The following is a 14,603-nucleotide window of genomic DNA, read 5'->3' as shown; positions in this document are numbered from 1 at the left end:
GTGCTTGCCTTGCCCACCCAATGGATTTACACAGTGACCTCAGACTGCCAGCAGTCAGCTTTGACTTTCAAATCCCAAGCTGTGATGCCAGCACGTGTGCCACGCTGATGGAAGCTGCTCTGCCTCACGCACTGTGCTGCACATTTCTGTCCCCCCTCACTGTTATTCTGCCTGCCTGTGATGTCTATCTTTGGTTCTTAGTCACTTAATCTTTTTTACTAGGTTTTTTTTTCTTTCTGCTTCAGTCTTTAGAGTTTAAAATGCCACATGGTAGAAGTATTATGAGCATTTTTTTTTTCCATGATGGTCCTGTGAACCCTGTCCAGGATGTTCACATTCCTTCAGGTCTTTGTATTAACTTCCGCCTATAGAAATGTGTTGACATTCCTTGCATTATTACATTTTGCCTTTGTACTTGTGTAGAATTTTATTGTTCTCATCCACATATAATGATAAACAATGTATACACTACCTTTCAAAAGTTTGGGGTCAAAAATGACAGTATACATTCATAGTGTGATAATTAGAAAAACAATCTATTTAAAATAAGTGCTGTTCCTTTTGTACATTCTATTCATCAAAGAACCCTGGGGGAAACAATAAATGGTTTCATCAAAAATATGAACAAACACAACTGTTTTCAACATAAGAAATAATGACAAATGTTTCTTGAGCAGCAAATCAGCATATTAGAATGTTTTCTGAAGGATCATGTGACACTAATTTAAATATTTTCAAGTATGATGTTTATTGTGATACGTGGCTTTCTGGACAAGCATTATGAATGATCTCTTTTTTCTTTTAGGGGTCATTATCGTGCCCAGTGCAGGCGTGGGCATCGTACTGGGTGGCTACATCATAAAGAAACTTAAGCTTGGAGCTCGTGAGTCTGCCAAGCTGGCCATGATCTGCAGTGGGGTGTCTCTTCTGTGCTTCTCCACCCTCTTCATTGTGGGCTGTGAGAGCATAAACCTGGGCGGCATCAATATCCCTTATACCACAGGGTAAGTGAATTGCACAGGCATTAAAGCCTTTCAGTGTAAGATTTGAGGCGTACTGCATGGATATGGGTATACTATTTATGTTTTGTTGTTTCAATTATAGTGAGGTTTTACAAACATTAAAATACTACAAACCATGTAAGAAGCATATGTTGAACAGCAGGTGCAAGGGCCATTTCTTGCATCATGGCACATTTCAATGCCCTTACATATGTCTACACGTATGGTCTGAAAAGACATTTTTTCATGAGTCAGTATGTGATCAGTTTTATGGTTGTTTGCTTCCAGCTAATCAACTCTACACATCTTTTTTTCTTCTTAATCCATCCATTTATCCATCCATCCATCTGTATCATATTATATATATTTTTATACTTTATATTCTTTTTTTTTTTTTACTTATTTGAAGAAACTATTACTCATTTTTTCTATCTATCTGATAGCCATGCAATATACTAGTGATAACTGCACTCCTACCTTTTCACGATTGGTATCACTATGCTTAAAGTGACTGTCATGGTGGCCGAGCAAATCCACCGTAATTTTTGCGAATACTACACTTGTTGTACCACGAACTGTAGTTTTAAGAGTTTTTTTAGGCGAGAATGTAGTTGTTTAGACCTGAAATATGTGACTCATTTAATCATAGCGCCTATTTTAAAATTTGTTTAGACGTTTTCAGAGATGTGAGCTCCAGGCCATCAGCGGCCGTTCAGTGCTCGTGTACCCGCCGAGAACAGCTTCATCTCGGCCAGTGCTTCAGGGATTTGCTGCTGTGTTTTATATGGTTAAACATGAGCTATAACTTATTCTGGGTACATAAAACAGGCAATCTTTGGTCTTATTAATCTAGTACTTGTTCTAGAGCAAATTGAATTGTGCTATGTTAAATTTGATAATTTTCACCCAAAAATGAAAATTATCCCATGATTTGCTCACCCTCAAGCCATCCTAGGTGTATATGACTTTCTTCTTTCAGACGAACACAATCTGAGATATATTTAAAAATATTCTTAGTCCTCCAAGATTTATAATGGTTGTGAATGGCTGCCCAGATTTTGAAGACAAAAAAAAAAAAGCATCCATTTATAAAAAATAAAGGCCTTCTGAAGTGAATTGATGCGTTCGTGTAAGACAAATATCCTTATTTAAAACTTTAAAGTAACAAGCTTCCGGTGCGACAGCCATATGCATTCGACGTACGTCCAAAAAGCTTTAACTTCCGTGACGTAGTACAATGGCATGATGTTCTACACTACGCCATGACGTACTATGCTATGTCCTACACTATAACGCGTAGTATGTCATGGTATTGTGTACTACTCATGGAAGTTAACGCATTTTGGATGTACATTGAACGTGTATAACTATCGCACCTTGGAGTCTGTATTCTGCCCATGTGAGGTCCATTGTCTATTTTCTGTCATCCACCTTACAAGGCACTATTGGGTGGCAAGAGTTGATTTCTAGGGCTGAAGTCTGCAGTAGAGGAGTCTGCATGACCCTGAGACAGCATGTTTGAGGAAGATATGGCACAAAAGTGTGAGGCCCTTTCAACAGATAGAGCTGCCCTGTGAGACACAGATGTAGAAATGTGCTCAAAGTAATGAGTCAACGCTAACATTCCACATCCGTCCACAGTTTTTCTTTCTGCTACATTTCTCAAGGTTAGCCTTTCTCAGCATTACAGTATTTCTTATGTTAAAGGACACTCACATGCACATTCAGAAGTGCTTATTTATTATTTATTCATTTGTTAACCACAGCTATTTCAGCTCGGGTGACCTTGATGAGAAAACTGCTTCCGTTAACTCAAGATTAAAGTAATAATTTTTTTGTTTTGTCATTTTAAACCCATATGACTTTCTTTTTCTATGGAATGCAGCTTGAGAAATGTTGAAGAACTGGCCATACTTATCCATATAATATAAAGTGAAAGAGGATCTGAGCTGCCAAGCTTCAAAATGACAAACAAAAGCACCATGTTATCCCTTTAAGTCCTGTACGGATGAGAGCTGACTATTATAGTGTCTAGTTTTGTAGCAGAGAGGTCTGTCTCATTTAGTGTTTAAAGACTGGATTCCATTCAGTCCATCCTGTTGGCTGTGTTATGCCATGATTCATCCCCTCATTCTGCTGTAGATCTGCGAGGATAAAGTAAAGTCAACCGGAGCTGTTGCTGATTACTCTGTGTTTAGTGTGGGAAAGAGCTCTGTTTGAATTTTCCTGCTGTTCCCACAGCATTAAAATAACTGTTTATACAGTATCTCTATGTATTTAACTGTCTGTCTGTTTTCCTCTCACTCTCCTTTATCCACTGAGGGAGATGATAGATATATATATATATATATATATATATATATATATATAATTTATTCTTTTATTTTGAATTGCAAATATATATAATTTATAAGTTCTCTCATTGGCTAATGCATGAGTGCCTTGGGCTGTCAGAGACAAGTGTGATTACTCAGAACACCTATTTGAGTGTTATATGTCAGGTCAGATTTTAGGTATTTTAGAGTTATTCCAAATATTGCCTACAGCAGCTAATATGATGCATTTTATTCCCAAACTAATAACTTTGCTCCCCCTCTGCCTCGGTTTTTCTTCAGGCCGACCCTCACTCTGACCCACAGAAACCTGACTGGAGGCTGTAATGTGAATTGTGGCTGTCGGATCAACGAGTATGCTCCTGTGTGTGGCTCAGATGGCATCACATATTTCAACCCCTGCCTGGCGGGATGCAGTATGGTTGGCAATGACAGCACTGGGGTGAGCCAGACTTCATGTCTTTTTGGAGATGGTCCATATTTTAGGACAGCACAAATCATTTCAGGTCAAGATCTAAAACTGCAAACATTGATAACAAATCTTAATCATCTTGTCTAGTTCAATCTGTACAGATGTTCTGTACAAGTCTTTCTTTGCAGCTATTTCTATTTACATGTAAACATCTTATCTCATTATCCTTGCCTCTTGAGCTGGATCATTGATATAGTGGCTAATTTGTGTCAGCATGTCTTGTCAGAGTATAATTTCTATGCAAAAACTTTGCATCCCTGATTCAAGGTTTGCATTTTAAATTATTGTTGTTATATTTTAAAGAGAGTGAAATAATGTAGAAGCTCCTAACCCTGGGTGTAAGCCTAAACTTAACATAAACTGTAAACTTGTCCCTCAAACCTGACTGGTTGATTGGAATGTTGTTCCAGGATCAACAAAGGTCTTGATCCAGGAACACGTTGTACTTTGTTAAATCTCGTTCACTAATGTGTTGTGTATGTTTTTTTTTTTTTATGTAGATCAGAAACTACACAGACTGTGCATGCGTGCAGAGCAGACAGGTCATCACCCCACCCACCAGCGGCCAAGGCAACCAGCTGCAGCTGGTCATAGTGAAGACCTACCTGAACGAGAACGGATTCGCTGTGTCAGGGAAGTGTGATCGCACCTGCAACACGCTCATCCCCTTCCTCATCTTCCTCTTCATTGTTACGCTCATCACAGCTTGTGCACAACCCTCCGCCATTATCGTCACTCTCAGGTAGGCAACAGTAAATAATGTATATACTGTAGTTACTAAAGAAATAGAAATCATATAGAAATTATTCAGGCACTTTAGAAATGTTTAAAACTTATTACTATTCAAAGATCAGTAAGATTCTTTTAATGTTTCGTAAGAAGTCTCTTATGCTCACCAAGGCTGCTTTTATTTAATCAAAAATACAATAAGAAGTAATATTTTGAAGTAATATTACAATTTAAATTAATGGTTTTTTATTTTAATATATTTTCAAATGTAATTTATTCCTGTGATGAAAAGCTGAATTTTCAGCATCATTACTCCAGTGTCACATGATCCTTTAGAAATCATTCTAATATGCTGATTTGCTGCTCAAGAAACATTTCTCATTATTATCAATATTGAAAACAGTTGTGCTGCTTAATATTTTTGTGGAAACCATGATACTTTTTACTTTACACTGTAACAAGGACACCTTAAAATAATTATCCATTTAAGTACTGAATAATATTAACTACATTCTTAGGTTAGGAATAGAGTTTGGTTTAGGCTTGTAATTATGCATAATTTATAGTTATTACTATACTAACTACATGTAATGTGTAATAAGGATACTGTAAAATAAAATGTTACCTTTTTTCAGGATTATTTGATGAATAGAAAGTTCAAAAGAACAGCATTTATTTGTAATAGAAATCTTTTGTAACATAAATTATCTATCTACCTGTCTGTTTACATAAGGGATTTGAATTTAAATAACACTATGCAATTAGTAATAGATAGTAGCAAATTATACAATAAAGTTATTTTGTGTTGCAGGTCAGTAGAAGAGCAAGAAAGACCATTTGCTTTAGGAATGCAGTTTGTGCTGCTAAGAACTCTGGGTAAGTCAAAATGCTTATATTTTTCAAGGAATTCAAAGATTTAAATATTAACTTTGTCATGAAAACCATCAGCCTTGTTTATCACTGCAGCAGAGCTGTTCATATAGCACCACCTAGTCTAAACTTACTGAAATTACAGCTCAGTACTAAGCATTCTACATTTGAGTTAGTTAAGATGAAGGAACAAATATAGCATAAAATTTAAAGGCTAAAGGCGCAGTAAGCGATTTCTGAGAAACGCTGTTGAAAGTGGATCGGACGTGGCACCAAAACACACTTGTTAGCCAATCAGCAGGAAGGGGCGTAGACACTCGTTAGGGGGAAGGTGCCAGTGTGGCATAGCATTTTCTTGAAATTGGGGGCAGAGCTATCAAGATAGGGGTGTGATCCTTTTGGGTAGGGGAGTGTTCGTTTTGGTGATTTCAAAATCAACAGCGTTTCTCAGAAATCGCTTACTGCACCTTTAAGGAACCATAAATTAAAACTCCACAAGAAAAATTTTAATTCAGATTTCACTTTACCATAATTCTCCTCCTCTTCCATGTCTGCAGCCTACATTCCCACACCCATCTACTTTGGGGCGGTGATTGACACCACCTGTATGCTGTGGCAGCAGGACTGTGGCGTTCACGGCTCTTGCTGGGAGTACGACGTCACTTCTTTCCGCTTCGTTTACTTCGGCCTGGCTGCCAGCCTCAAATTTGTGGGCTTCGTGTTCATCTTCCTCACCTGGTACTCAATTAAATACAAAGAGGATCGGCTGAAGCGCTGGCAGCAGCATCTGCCACCTCTGGGCACCGTCAGCGAGCTCATCTGTCATGCAGGAGGCCACAAGAGCCACGCTCGCACCCGCTCCTGCCCTGTTTTCACACCCCGCCCCGAGCCCCCTGAGCAGCCCGCTCTTAATCGCGGACACTGCAGCCAGAGCTGCCCTGGAAACACCCTCAAAGCAATAACCCCACCTGCCCGCTCAATGCAGGAAATGAATCGCATCTGAAGACGCGTCCCCCGACATCTGCCTCCATGTGCCTTCCTGTCAGGTGTCCTTCTCTACGACAAGACAGGGCCAACGTACGCCTGTTTTTCCTCCCGCGCGACTTTCAGGGGCTTGCTGCGCTCGCCGATCTCAATGTCACCAGTACAATCTCACAGCAAATACATGTCACGTAAAAATCATACCGTATTTGCTGTAGAAGCGTATGGAAGACATCTCATGGTGCTAAAAGGGGAAGAGGGAGGACATTTCTTTGTCTCTGATCTTGGATGACAAGATGATTATATCAAAGACGTACCACAAGCACAAATAGAAATCAGTTCTATGCAACACCGTACTGCATTACAGCCTCCAGGCAGTTTATCATCATCATTCGCAACAGTATTCCCAACAGAAGAACATCTCACATGGTCTTTCTGAACAAGTCTTTGAAAAATTCACATCGCAATGGTGTAAATAACTCCCTTCTGGCTAGTTCTGAAGGGGTTGGTTATCGTCAATGTGATTTGGGTGGTATTCAAGGAGCTGTACAGGAACATTCAGCCTCCTCCAGACAGATCACAGTGCTGTATGTGAATTCAGTGCCTCAAATTGCCCCATCAGCAGTGAGGTCTGCTGGCTATCAGGCTGAGCACTGAGTGGACTGCTAAAATGCATTTTGAGAAGGACTTCAAAGCCTAGTCTTCTCATTCTTCATCTTCATAATCATTCTGTCTGTTCAGTGATTGACTCTCAATGGCGATGTGTTTTGATGCATACTGTGGGATCAGATGTTAGCATGATTTAGCAGAGATGTTGTTCAGTGGTCCAATATCAGGTCTCGAAAAAGTTCAGACCTATTTGATGGATTTTTTGGTGAATCCGTATTCAAATCAGTTTTGTTTTTTTTGTAGTGTGAACAGCAAAAAACACATGAAATCTGATGTTTACAAACCTGATCTAAACTGGATTCACATCTAGTTTGAAATCTGATTCAAAACTGTTTTTTTTCTCAGTATGAACGATTTGATCAGACTTGGATTGACAAATCGAATGTGTCCGTTTTCGCTCTCTCTTCCCTTATATACACTCCTAAAAAGTATGTATATAAGGTTCTTCTATGGTATTGCTGCGAAAACCTCCATTTTGGAACCTTAATTTTTAAGAGTGTGTAGCAAACAGTAACATTTATTATGTAGTGAATTAGTGAACAAGTCAGTGGTTTTCAACAGTATGATTTCCTAAACTCAAGCGTAAATGTCATGACAATTTTATTATTTTGTTCTCTCTTTCCACTCTTAAGGCCTATTCACACCACGAATAATAAGTAACAAAGATAACAATAACTATAAGCATTCACACCAACGGACAATCTTTTTTTTTTTTCTCTGCCACTTTAAATACTTAAGCTCATTAAAGTCAGGTGGATTCTGATTGGCTGTCAATTTTTATCGTTCATCAGCTGAAAAAAAAAAAAAAATTATGAATGTGATATTGCTTCTCTGTCATTATCATTGTGGTGTGGAATTAGAATGCTTATTAAAGCTATATTATTATAGTTTTGGTCGTTGGTGTGAACGGCCCTTTGCACTCAATATGAGAGTTTCTTGGCATAGTGTTGACCTTATCATTACTAAAGCAACTAATGTTGCAACCAAACATTGACTACACCTCAAAAGTGTCATTCCTAAAGGTCGGATTTGAAAACCAAATCGGATTTGTGTGCAGCGTGAACAAAGCGAGTCAATCTCCGATTCAAATGAGGAAGACTCATTCGACCACTCATGTACCTAAGCATGTCTGAGCAGTTTTAGTGATAGCATTCGTAAAGCCATAGCAGAATCAGAATGGATTCTCAGCTTTGGTTTGGGAGCTGCTGACTTATATGAGCATGTGCTCCAGCTAAAGCGTGATCCTCAAGCACTGGCTCTATTCTTATGCACCAACTATGTATAATTCAACTTCTGCCTAAAAATATGCAAACCTCAGATTTTCAGTACTCTGTGATGGGTTTATAATGCCAATTTGGCAGTTCATTAGAAATACAGTATTTAGATCAATACACAGTACAGAAGTCATGAATTATTTAGCCATGTGCAATGATTTACATTGGTATTATTGGGTTCAGTTATGATTTATGAGGGACTAACATGGTAGTTAGATACTTAATGCTTAGCATGCATACAACAATAACCCAGCTTTTAAGCCGGGTTCACACTGTACGATTTTGGCCACAAGACAGAGTCTTTGATCGCTAGTTTGACATGTTCACCTACAGCCGATTAATGATCATTGCGATCAAATTTTACCTCAGACGAAATTCTGGCAGTGTCAGAAGTTTTGACTCACAGTCCTGTAGTGTGACTTCTATGACAACTGTCAAATCAAAAACCAATAGGAGAGCCGAACATAGATTTACACATAGATGCCTCATTAGCGGCTGTTTTCAATAAGCCGTCCGCCATATTGGAATGGTCAAAGCCAGTCCGTGAACATTCAAGAGTAAGTTGAATGAGCGTCTGCAACTGTAGTTAGACACATGTGTGAACATCTGTATCTGCAAAAGACTTCAGCAGATGATTTTGCTAAACTAACACAAGACTAAGGTATTAGCTAACACGACATTAAAAAGTTGCCATAGTAAAAGTAGAAACATTAAAAAAGTAACGTAGTAAAAGCCTGTAGTATTGAGTTAATACATATAAAAACATTAACACATTCTCTAAATGTTTAACAGTCTAAAAGCAGAGTTAAATGCAGCTCTTGTCTGCCATACAGTCTGACATTAATAACAGCTCAGATCATACAGTGTGACAAGCAGCAGTTGTAAAGGGCTATAATAAATCGTACAGTGTGAACTCTGCTTTAATTAAAAATGGAGACTGCTGTATTACATCCTTTTACATATCTCCACTTTAAAATTGTTTTGTAAGCTGTACTGTATTATGGTCACAATCTCAGAACCACATTACGAGTACATACTTTTTCCAGACCTCTAGAATTTGTTTGTCGAAGTGTTTTTCATAAAAGATTGTTTTGAAGTAGTATTTCAGATGCTGACTTCAGTATTAGAATGTGACATTTAAAACTAAGATGGTTAAATCAAGCCCTGCTGTTGTTTGAATTTGAAATGGCTTTCTTTTTTATGTTAGTGAAATATAAGGTGTACAGTGGTGAGAGAAAGTCTGTGAGCTCTTTAAAATAATCAGGAGCTCCCCATTAGTTTGACCTACAATGTGAGCTGCTCAAAATCAATAAACATGAAATAAGTAATTCCACAAATAAACTGACTGCAACCTTGTTGTAATGTGTTATTTGGTCATGTAGGGGCTGCAAAACAGCCTAAAATATCAATGAATGAGATCAAGTAGACTTGAAAAATAAAAAGCAATTTAGGCCCTACTACATTTTACTACGTGCAGAACTCAATAACAGGTAAAGGAAACAAAAATGTGGTTTTACTCCATGAGTATCCCATGTTATTTGTTTCTGCTGTGTAATCAACAAAAAAATGAATGTGTTGGTATCTCTGCAGGGCTGATTTTAGATCAGTGTAAAGGCCAGCTGTGTTTGTCTATCTTCACTACTCATGGACACAGATGACCTGAACTCCCACATGTGGACTCTTCATCTAGACATTTACTTTAATTATGTCTTTCTTCAATATTTTGACGTATTTATTGAAATAAAAGAATTTAAGAGAAGTGGCAATGGAGACAACTTTTGTTTGTCTGTCTGTCTGTCTGTCTGTCTATAAAGGAAGTACATAGAATGTGAAATGTGTTTTTTTTTTATTTTTTTTTTCCTTGAGAAACTAGGCTTCGTCTTCCAGTAGACAATGGCGCCACCTACAGTACAGTTCGCCCTTAGACCAGGAACATAACGCTCCTTTTTTAATGGTGAGAGAAATATCAGAAGAGTTAGGTTTTTTGTTTTATGTACCCTCACAGCTTAATCAATAAGGCTCAAGTGCCCCTTTCATAGGCTACCAAACCAAAAATGTTCCTTTAAAGGGATAGTTCACCCAAAAATGAAAATTCTTTCTCATTTACTCACCCTCAGGTTGTTCCAAACCTGTATACATTTCTTTATTCTGCTGTACATAAAGGAAGATATTTGGAAGAATGTTTGTAACCAAGCAGATCTCACCCCCCCCATTGACTACCATAGTAGGAAAAAAAAAAAAAAATACTATTCAATGGGGGGCAAGATCTGCTTGGTTACGAACATTCTTCCAAATATCTTCCTTTGTGTTCAGCAGAACAAATAAGTTTATACAGGTTTGGAACAACTTGTGGGTGAGTAAATGATGACAGAATTTTCATTTTTGGGTGAACTATCCCTTTAAACGCATACATTAGATCATTTGGTGTTAGGCCTATCTTTATATTGTCTACGAATTCACTGAAATTATAGTGTTTAGTTTTTGTTTCTTCTTTTTTCTTAAAAGGGAAGGAATAAAATATTTTAGTCTATTTTTTTTGGCTTTAAAGCAAAATATAAATCTTTCAAAGCCGTTGATTTTTTACGTATTATTTATATAATAGGCCTACGTATAAATAATGCATATACATATATGGCAGGCCTAACACTTTACAATAAGTTCCCATTAGTTAATAAAAATACAACTTTTCATTGTTAGTTCGTGTTATAGTGTTAGTTTAAACAAAAATTGTCATTTACTCACCCACAAGTTGTTCCAAACCTGTATGAATTTATTTCTTCTGCTAAACACAAAAGAAGATATTTTGAAGAATATCTGTAATGAAACAGTTGATGGGCCCCAATGACTTAGTATTTCCCCGCCATGCTATGTAAGTCAGTAGGGCCATCAACTGTTTGGTTACCCATATTCTTTAAAATATCTTCTTTTGTGTTCAGCAGAAGAAAGAAATTCATTCATGTTTGGAACAACTTGAGGGTGAGTGTAGCGCCCCCTACCTGTCTTTCGTTTAATTAAGCAGGACAGTGCACCAGATTCATTAAATATATGCCTACAGATGTTGAAATTAGGCCCCTCTCATGTCACTTAATGAAGTACTTCTCCTGTAGAAAATTACTTATTTAAAAATGTATACTCGCATATGATTAAACTGTCATGAATAAACTTTTGAAAGAATAAAACTCTTGTGAAAGTAACAAAATGTAAATAATTAGATTAAAATAAAAGTTAATTTCAAATAAAACTGTTGAGAACAGAATGTGAGTAATTCACAGTCACATGTCTTTTAGATTACAAACTGACACAGTATCACACTGATAATACAATACCCAGGTGACAAAATTACTGAATTGGTTTGGCACAAATGCACTTGTAACGAATGGACAAAATAACTCCAATGGCGCATCAAAAATGTCACTCTGAAAAATCAGTTTTTAAATCGGTTAGTTCACCCAAAAATGAAAATTCTGTCATTAATTACTCACCCTCATGTCATTTCACACCCGTAAGACCTTCATTCATCTTTGGAACACAAATTAAGATATTTTTGATAAAATCCGATGGCTCAGTGAGGCCTGCACTGACAGCAAGATCAATAACACTTTTAAACGCCCAGAAAGCTACTAAAACATATTTAAAACAGTAGTGGTTCACGTGACAGTTTAATACACGCTCATCTTCGGAACACAAATTAAGATATTTTTGATGAAATCCGAGAGGTATCTGACTCCTCCATAGACAGCAATTTAACCACCACTTTCAAGGTCCAAAAAGGTACTCAAGTCATTGTTAAAATAGTCAATATGACTGCAGTGGTTCACCTTAATTTTATGAAGTGATGAGAATAATTTTTGTGCGCAAAAACAAAAAAATAACGACTTAGTTCAAAAATATCTTCTCTTCTGTGTCATTCTTGTACACTCATTCTCGTTTACGTTCAGCGCTTCCAGGTTGTGGGCACACACACACCAGTCATTCACAACCCCTGCAGGCCTGAGGCGTTGCTGGAGTACGTGGAGTACGTTAGAAACAACAAACTGGCCCCTTAACTCTGCTGAGCAGGAAAAATAAACTCAAACAAAGGTACCTGAACTCCGCAATGAATTGAAACGGAACTCCGCAGCACCGTAGTAAGCCTCCGGGGAATCTTCCTCCAGCGCGCGCTCTCTGAGCAGGCGCGAACTCCCAATGCTCACGTTAATCTGGGCGCTTTGTGGTCCTCACACACATAGATCAACAAACCGCAAATAAAGTGTGTCTTCAGTCTTTGTGTCTGTCACCAGTTATCTTTAGAATAACTTGAAACAGTCTGTATTAGCGATCTGTACCGCTAAAGAATGAAGGCCGCGATGTCAAGCGCACATACACAGCAAACTCAGTTACAAAACAAAATAATAGTACTAATTCCTAACTCGTGTGTATTACACACGATCCTATGCACAGTTCGATGTTTAAAAACGATGGATAATCGATTAAACAACATTTTGTTTACCGCAATCTCTCAGCTTCTCTCTCAGTGAACAACCACTCAGGTGAGGGCGGGACTTAACTCGTTTTTCACATGCGTTTATCAATCAAACTTTATATAATTGCGTCCTTAAAGACATACATACACAAATAGTTTACATCAATATATAGATGTAAAATTCATTCACATTTAAGTTCTGGATTAGAACCAAACAAATACATTTAAATAAACCCTTAACGTTAGCTGTAGAATTGTATTGTACTGGGTTACATGAGTAAATGATGACAGAATTTTCATTTTTTGGGTGAACTAACCCTTTAACTCAGATCCATTAAATTTAACAGATAGGCTTACAATTATTGATTTTAATAATGAATTAGTAAATGTTAAGAACATGAACAAAGATTACAGATTTTTTCTCGATTGCTAACACAATTCATGAAATAATTCACCATTTTCTCGCAACTATAAACAATCTCATAACTACACACCAATTTGTTCAAACCTCAAACTTCCACGTCAAACTCAAATATTTCATATTTTGTCAAATATTTCGTATTTCATCTCTTTTGTCAGAATCACTCTTTGGCCTCAGTTGACACACAAAACCTAACAAATGCACAAACTGCTTTCCTGCCTAGTGCACACTAGTAAGATCAATTTTGTAACAAAAACCTCTTGGGAATCTGGAATGATTTTGCAGCTCAATGTCTATTACAGTATACAACATAAAATGAAAGAGTGCAGATACTGTAAAATACAACAGTGAGCATTAGGGGAAAATTATTTTCATTACACTACTGTAAAGTGATCTTACAGTAGATAAAAAGCACTAGAAAAGAAGTTCAAATACCAACGAATTGAATATAACTTGGTATTCAACACAATAGAGTATACTGTCAATTAAAGTAAAAATAAATAAATTCATCATCCTCTGCACCTTTGGCCAAATTTCATTACATTATACAGTACTATAGCAGTTTCTTGGTCATCTGACAAAAGGCTTTCTCAGCTCTCGGTTCATTGGGTACAAATAAATTTGTCAATCACGAGTTTGAGGGTGTAGAACATATGCTACAGTTTACTGTACATTCACAGCAAAATCCCCAGAGTTAAATCAACTCTGCTCAGAGAACATATGGTCCCTCTCTACATAGAATTAAAATAACACTGAAGCAGAGTTAAAGTTAATGAGATAATATGCTGTTTGTGGAGTTGTTTAATCAGATCTTGAGAGATTTAATGTCTTTTATTTTCAGTTGAGTTCATCTTGGGCTGTGGCTGGAAGTCAGTTGTAGTTCTTGTGTTTCTCTTCAGTGATTCTGCTTGTTAACAGCAGGTGTTCATCACTAATGCTTAATCATCTATTATCTCATTACCTTTAACTCTGCTTCAGTGTTACTTTAACACTATATAGAGAGGGACCATATGTACTCTGAGCAGAGTTGATTTAACTCTGGGGATTGGTGTGTCATCAGTTTTGCTACTTAATGTTTACTTATGGATAAATGTGTGCTATTTGAGTTCACATTGTGCTGCTTCTGTTAATTATATTATGTGTTTGTATTTTGTGAATGAGATCATGGTTAAACCTGTGTAAAACGAGGGTATTTTTGTGTAGGGTTTTGCAGAAATTGAGAAAATTGGAATGTGTGAAAACAGGTGAAATGAATTAAATGTTTTGAGAAATGTGTGTTTTGAGAACTAAATCTATTTATTCAACTTATTTGAAATATAAAATATTTTTATAGTATATTTTTCAGTATTTTCAGAACTTGCATGCACAAAAGACGAGACAAACAACAGCAG

General features: G+C 37.1%; 1 protein-coding gene across 1 annotated transcript in view; it reads left to right on the top strand.

Annotated features, from left to right (window-relative positions):
• LOC127505730 (solute carrier organic anion transporter family member 5A1) overlaps positions 1 to 10,088 on the top strand; it is a 49,938-nt gene extending 39,850 nt beyond the window's left edge. Inside the window, exons 6-10 of the mRNA XM_051881490.1 lie at positions 806 to 1,004; positions 3,617 to 3,776; positions 4,307 to 4,548; positions 5,347 to 5,411; positions 5,963 to 10,088. Of these exons, the coding sequence (XP_051737450.1) occupies positions 806 to 1,004; positions 3,617 to 3,776; positions 4,307 to 4,548; positions 5,347 to 5,411; positions 5,963 to 6,408 (1,112 nt within the window). The 3' untranslated portion in view covers positions 6,409 to 10,088. The remainder of the gene's footprint in view (positions 1 to 805; positions 1,005 to 3,616; positions 3,777 to 4,306; positions 4,549 to 5,346; positions 5,412 to 5,962) is intronic.
• Positions 10,089 to 14,603: the final 4,515 nt, after the last annotated feature.

Source organism: Ctenopharyngodon idella, chromosome 23, assembly GCF_019924925.1.
Source record: "Ctenopharyngodon idella isolate HZGC_01 chromosome 23, HZGC01, whole genome shotgun sequence".
Lineage (NCBI taxonomy): Eukaryota > Metazoa > Chordata > Actinopteri > Cypriniformes > Xenocyprididae > Ctenopharyngodon > Ctenopharyngodon idella.
Note: the sequence above shows the minus strand (reverse complement) of the source record. Positions and strands in the feature narration are given on the sequence as shown.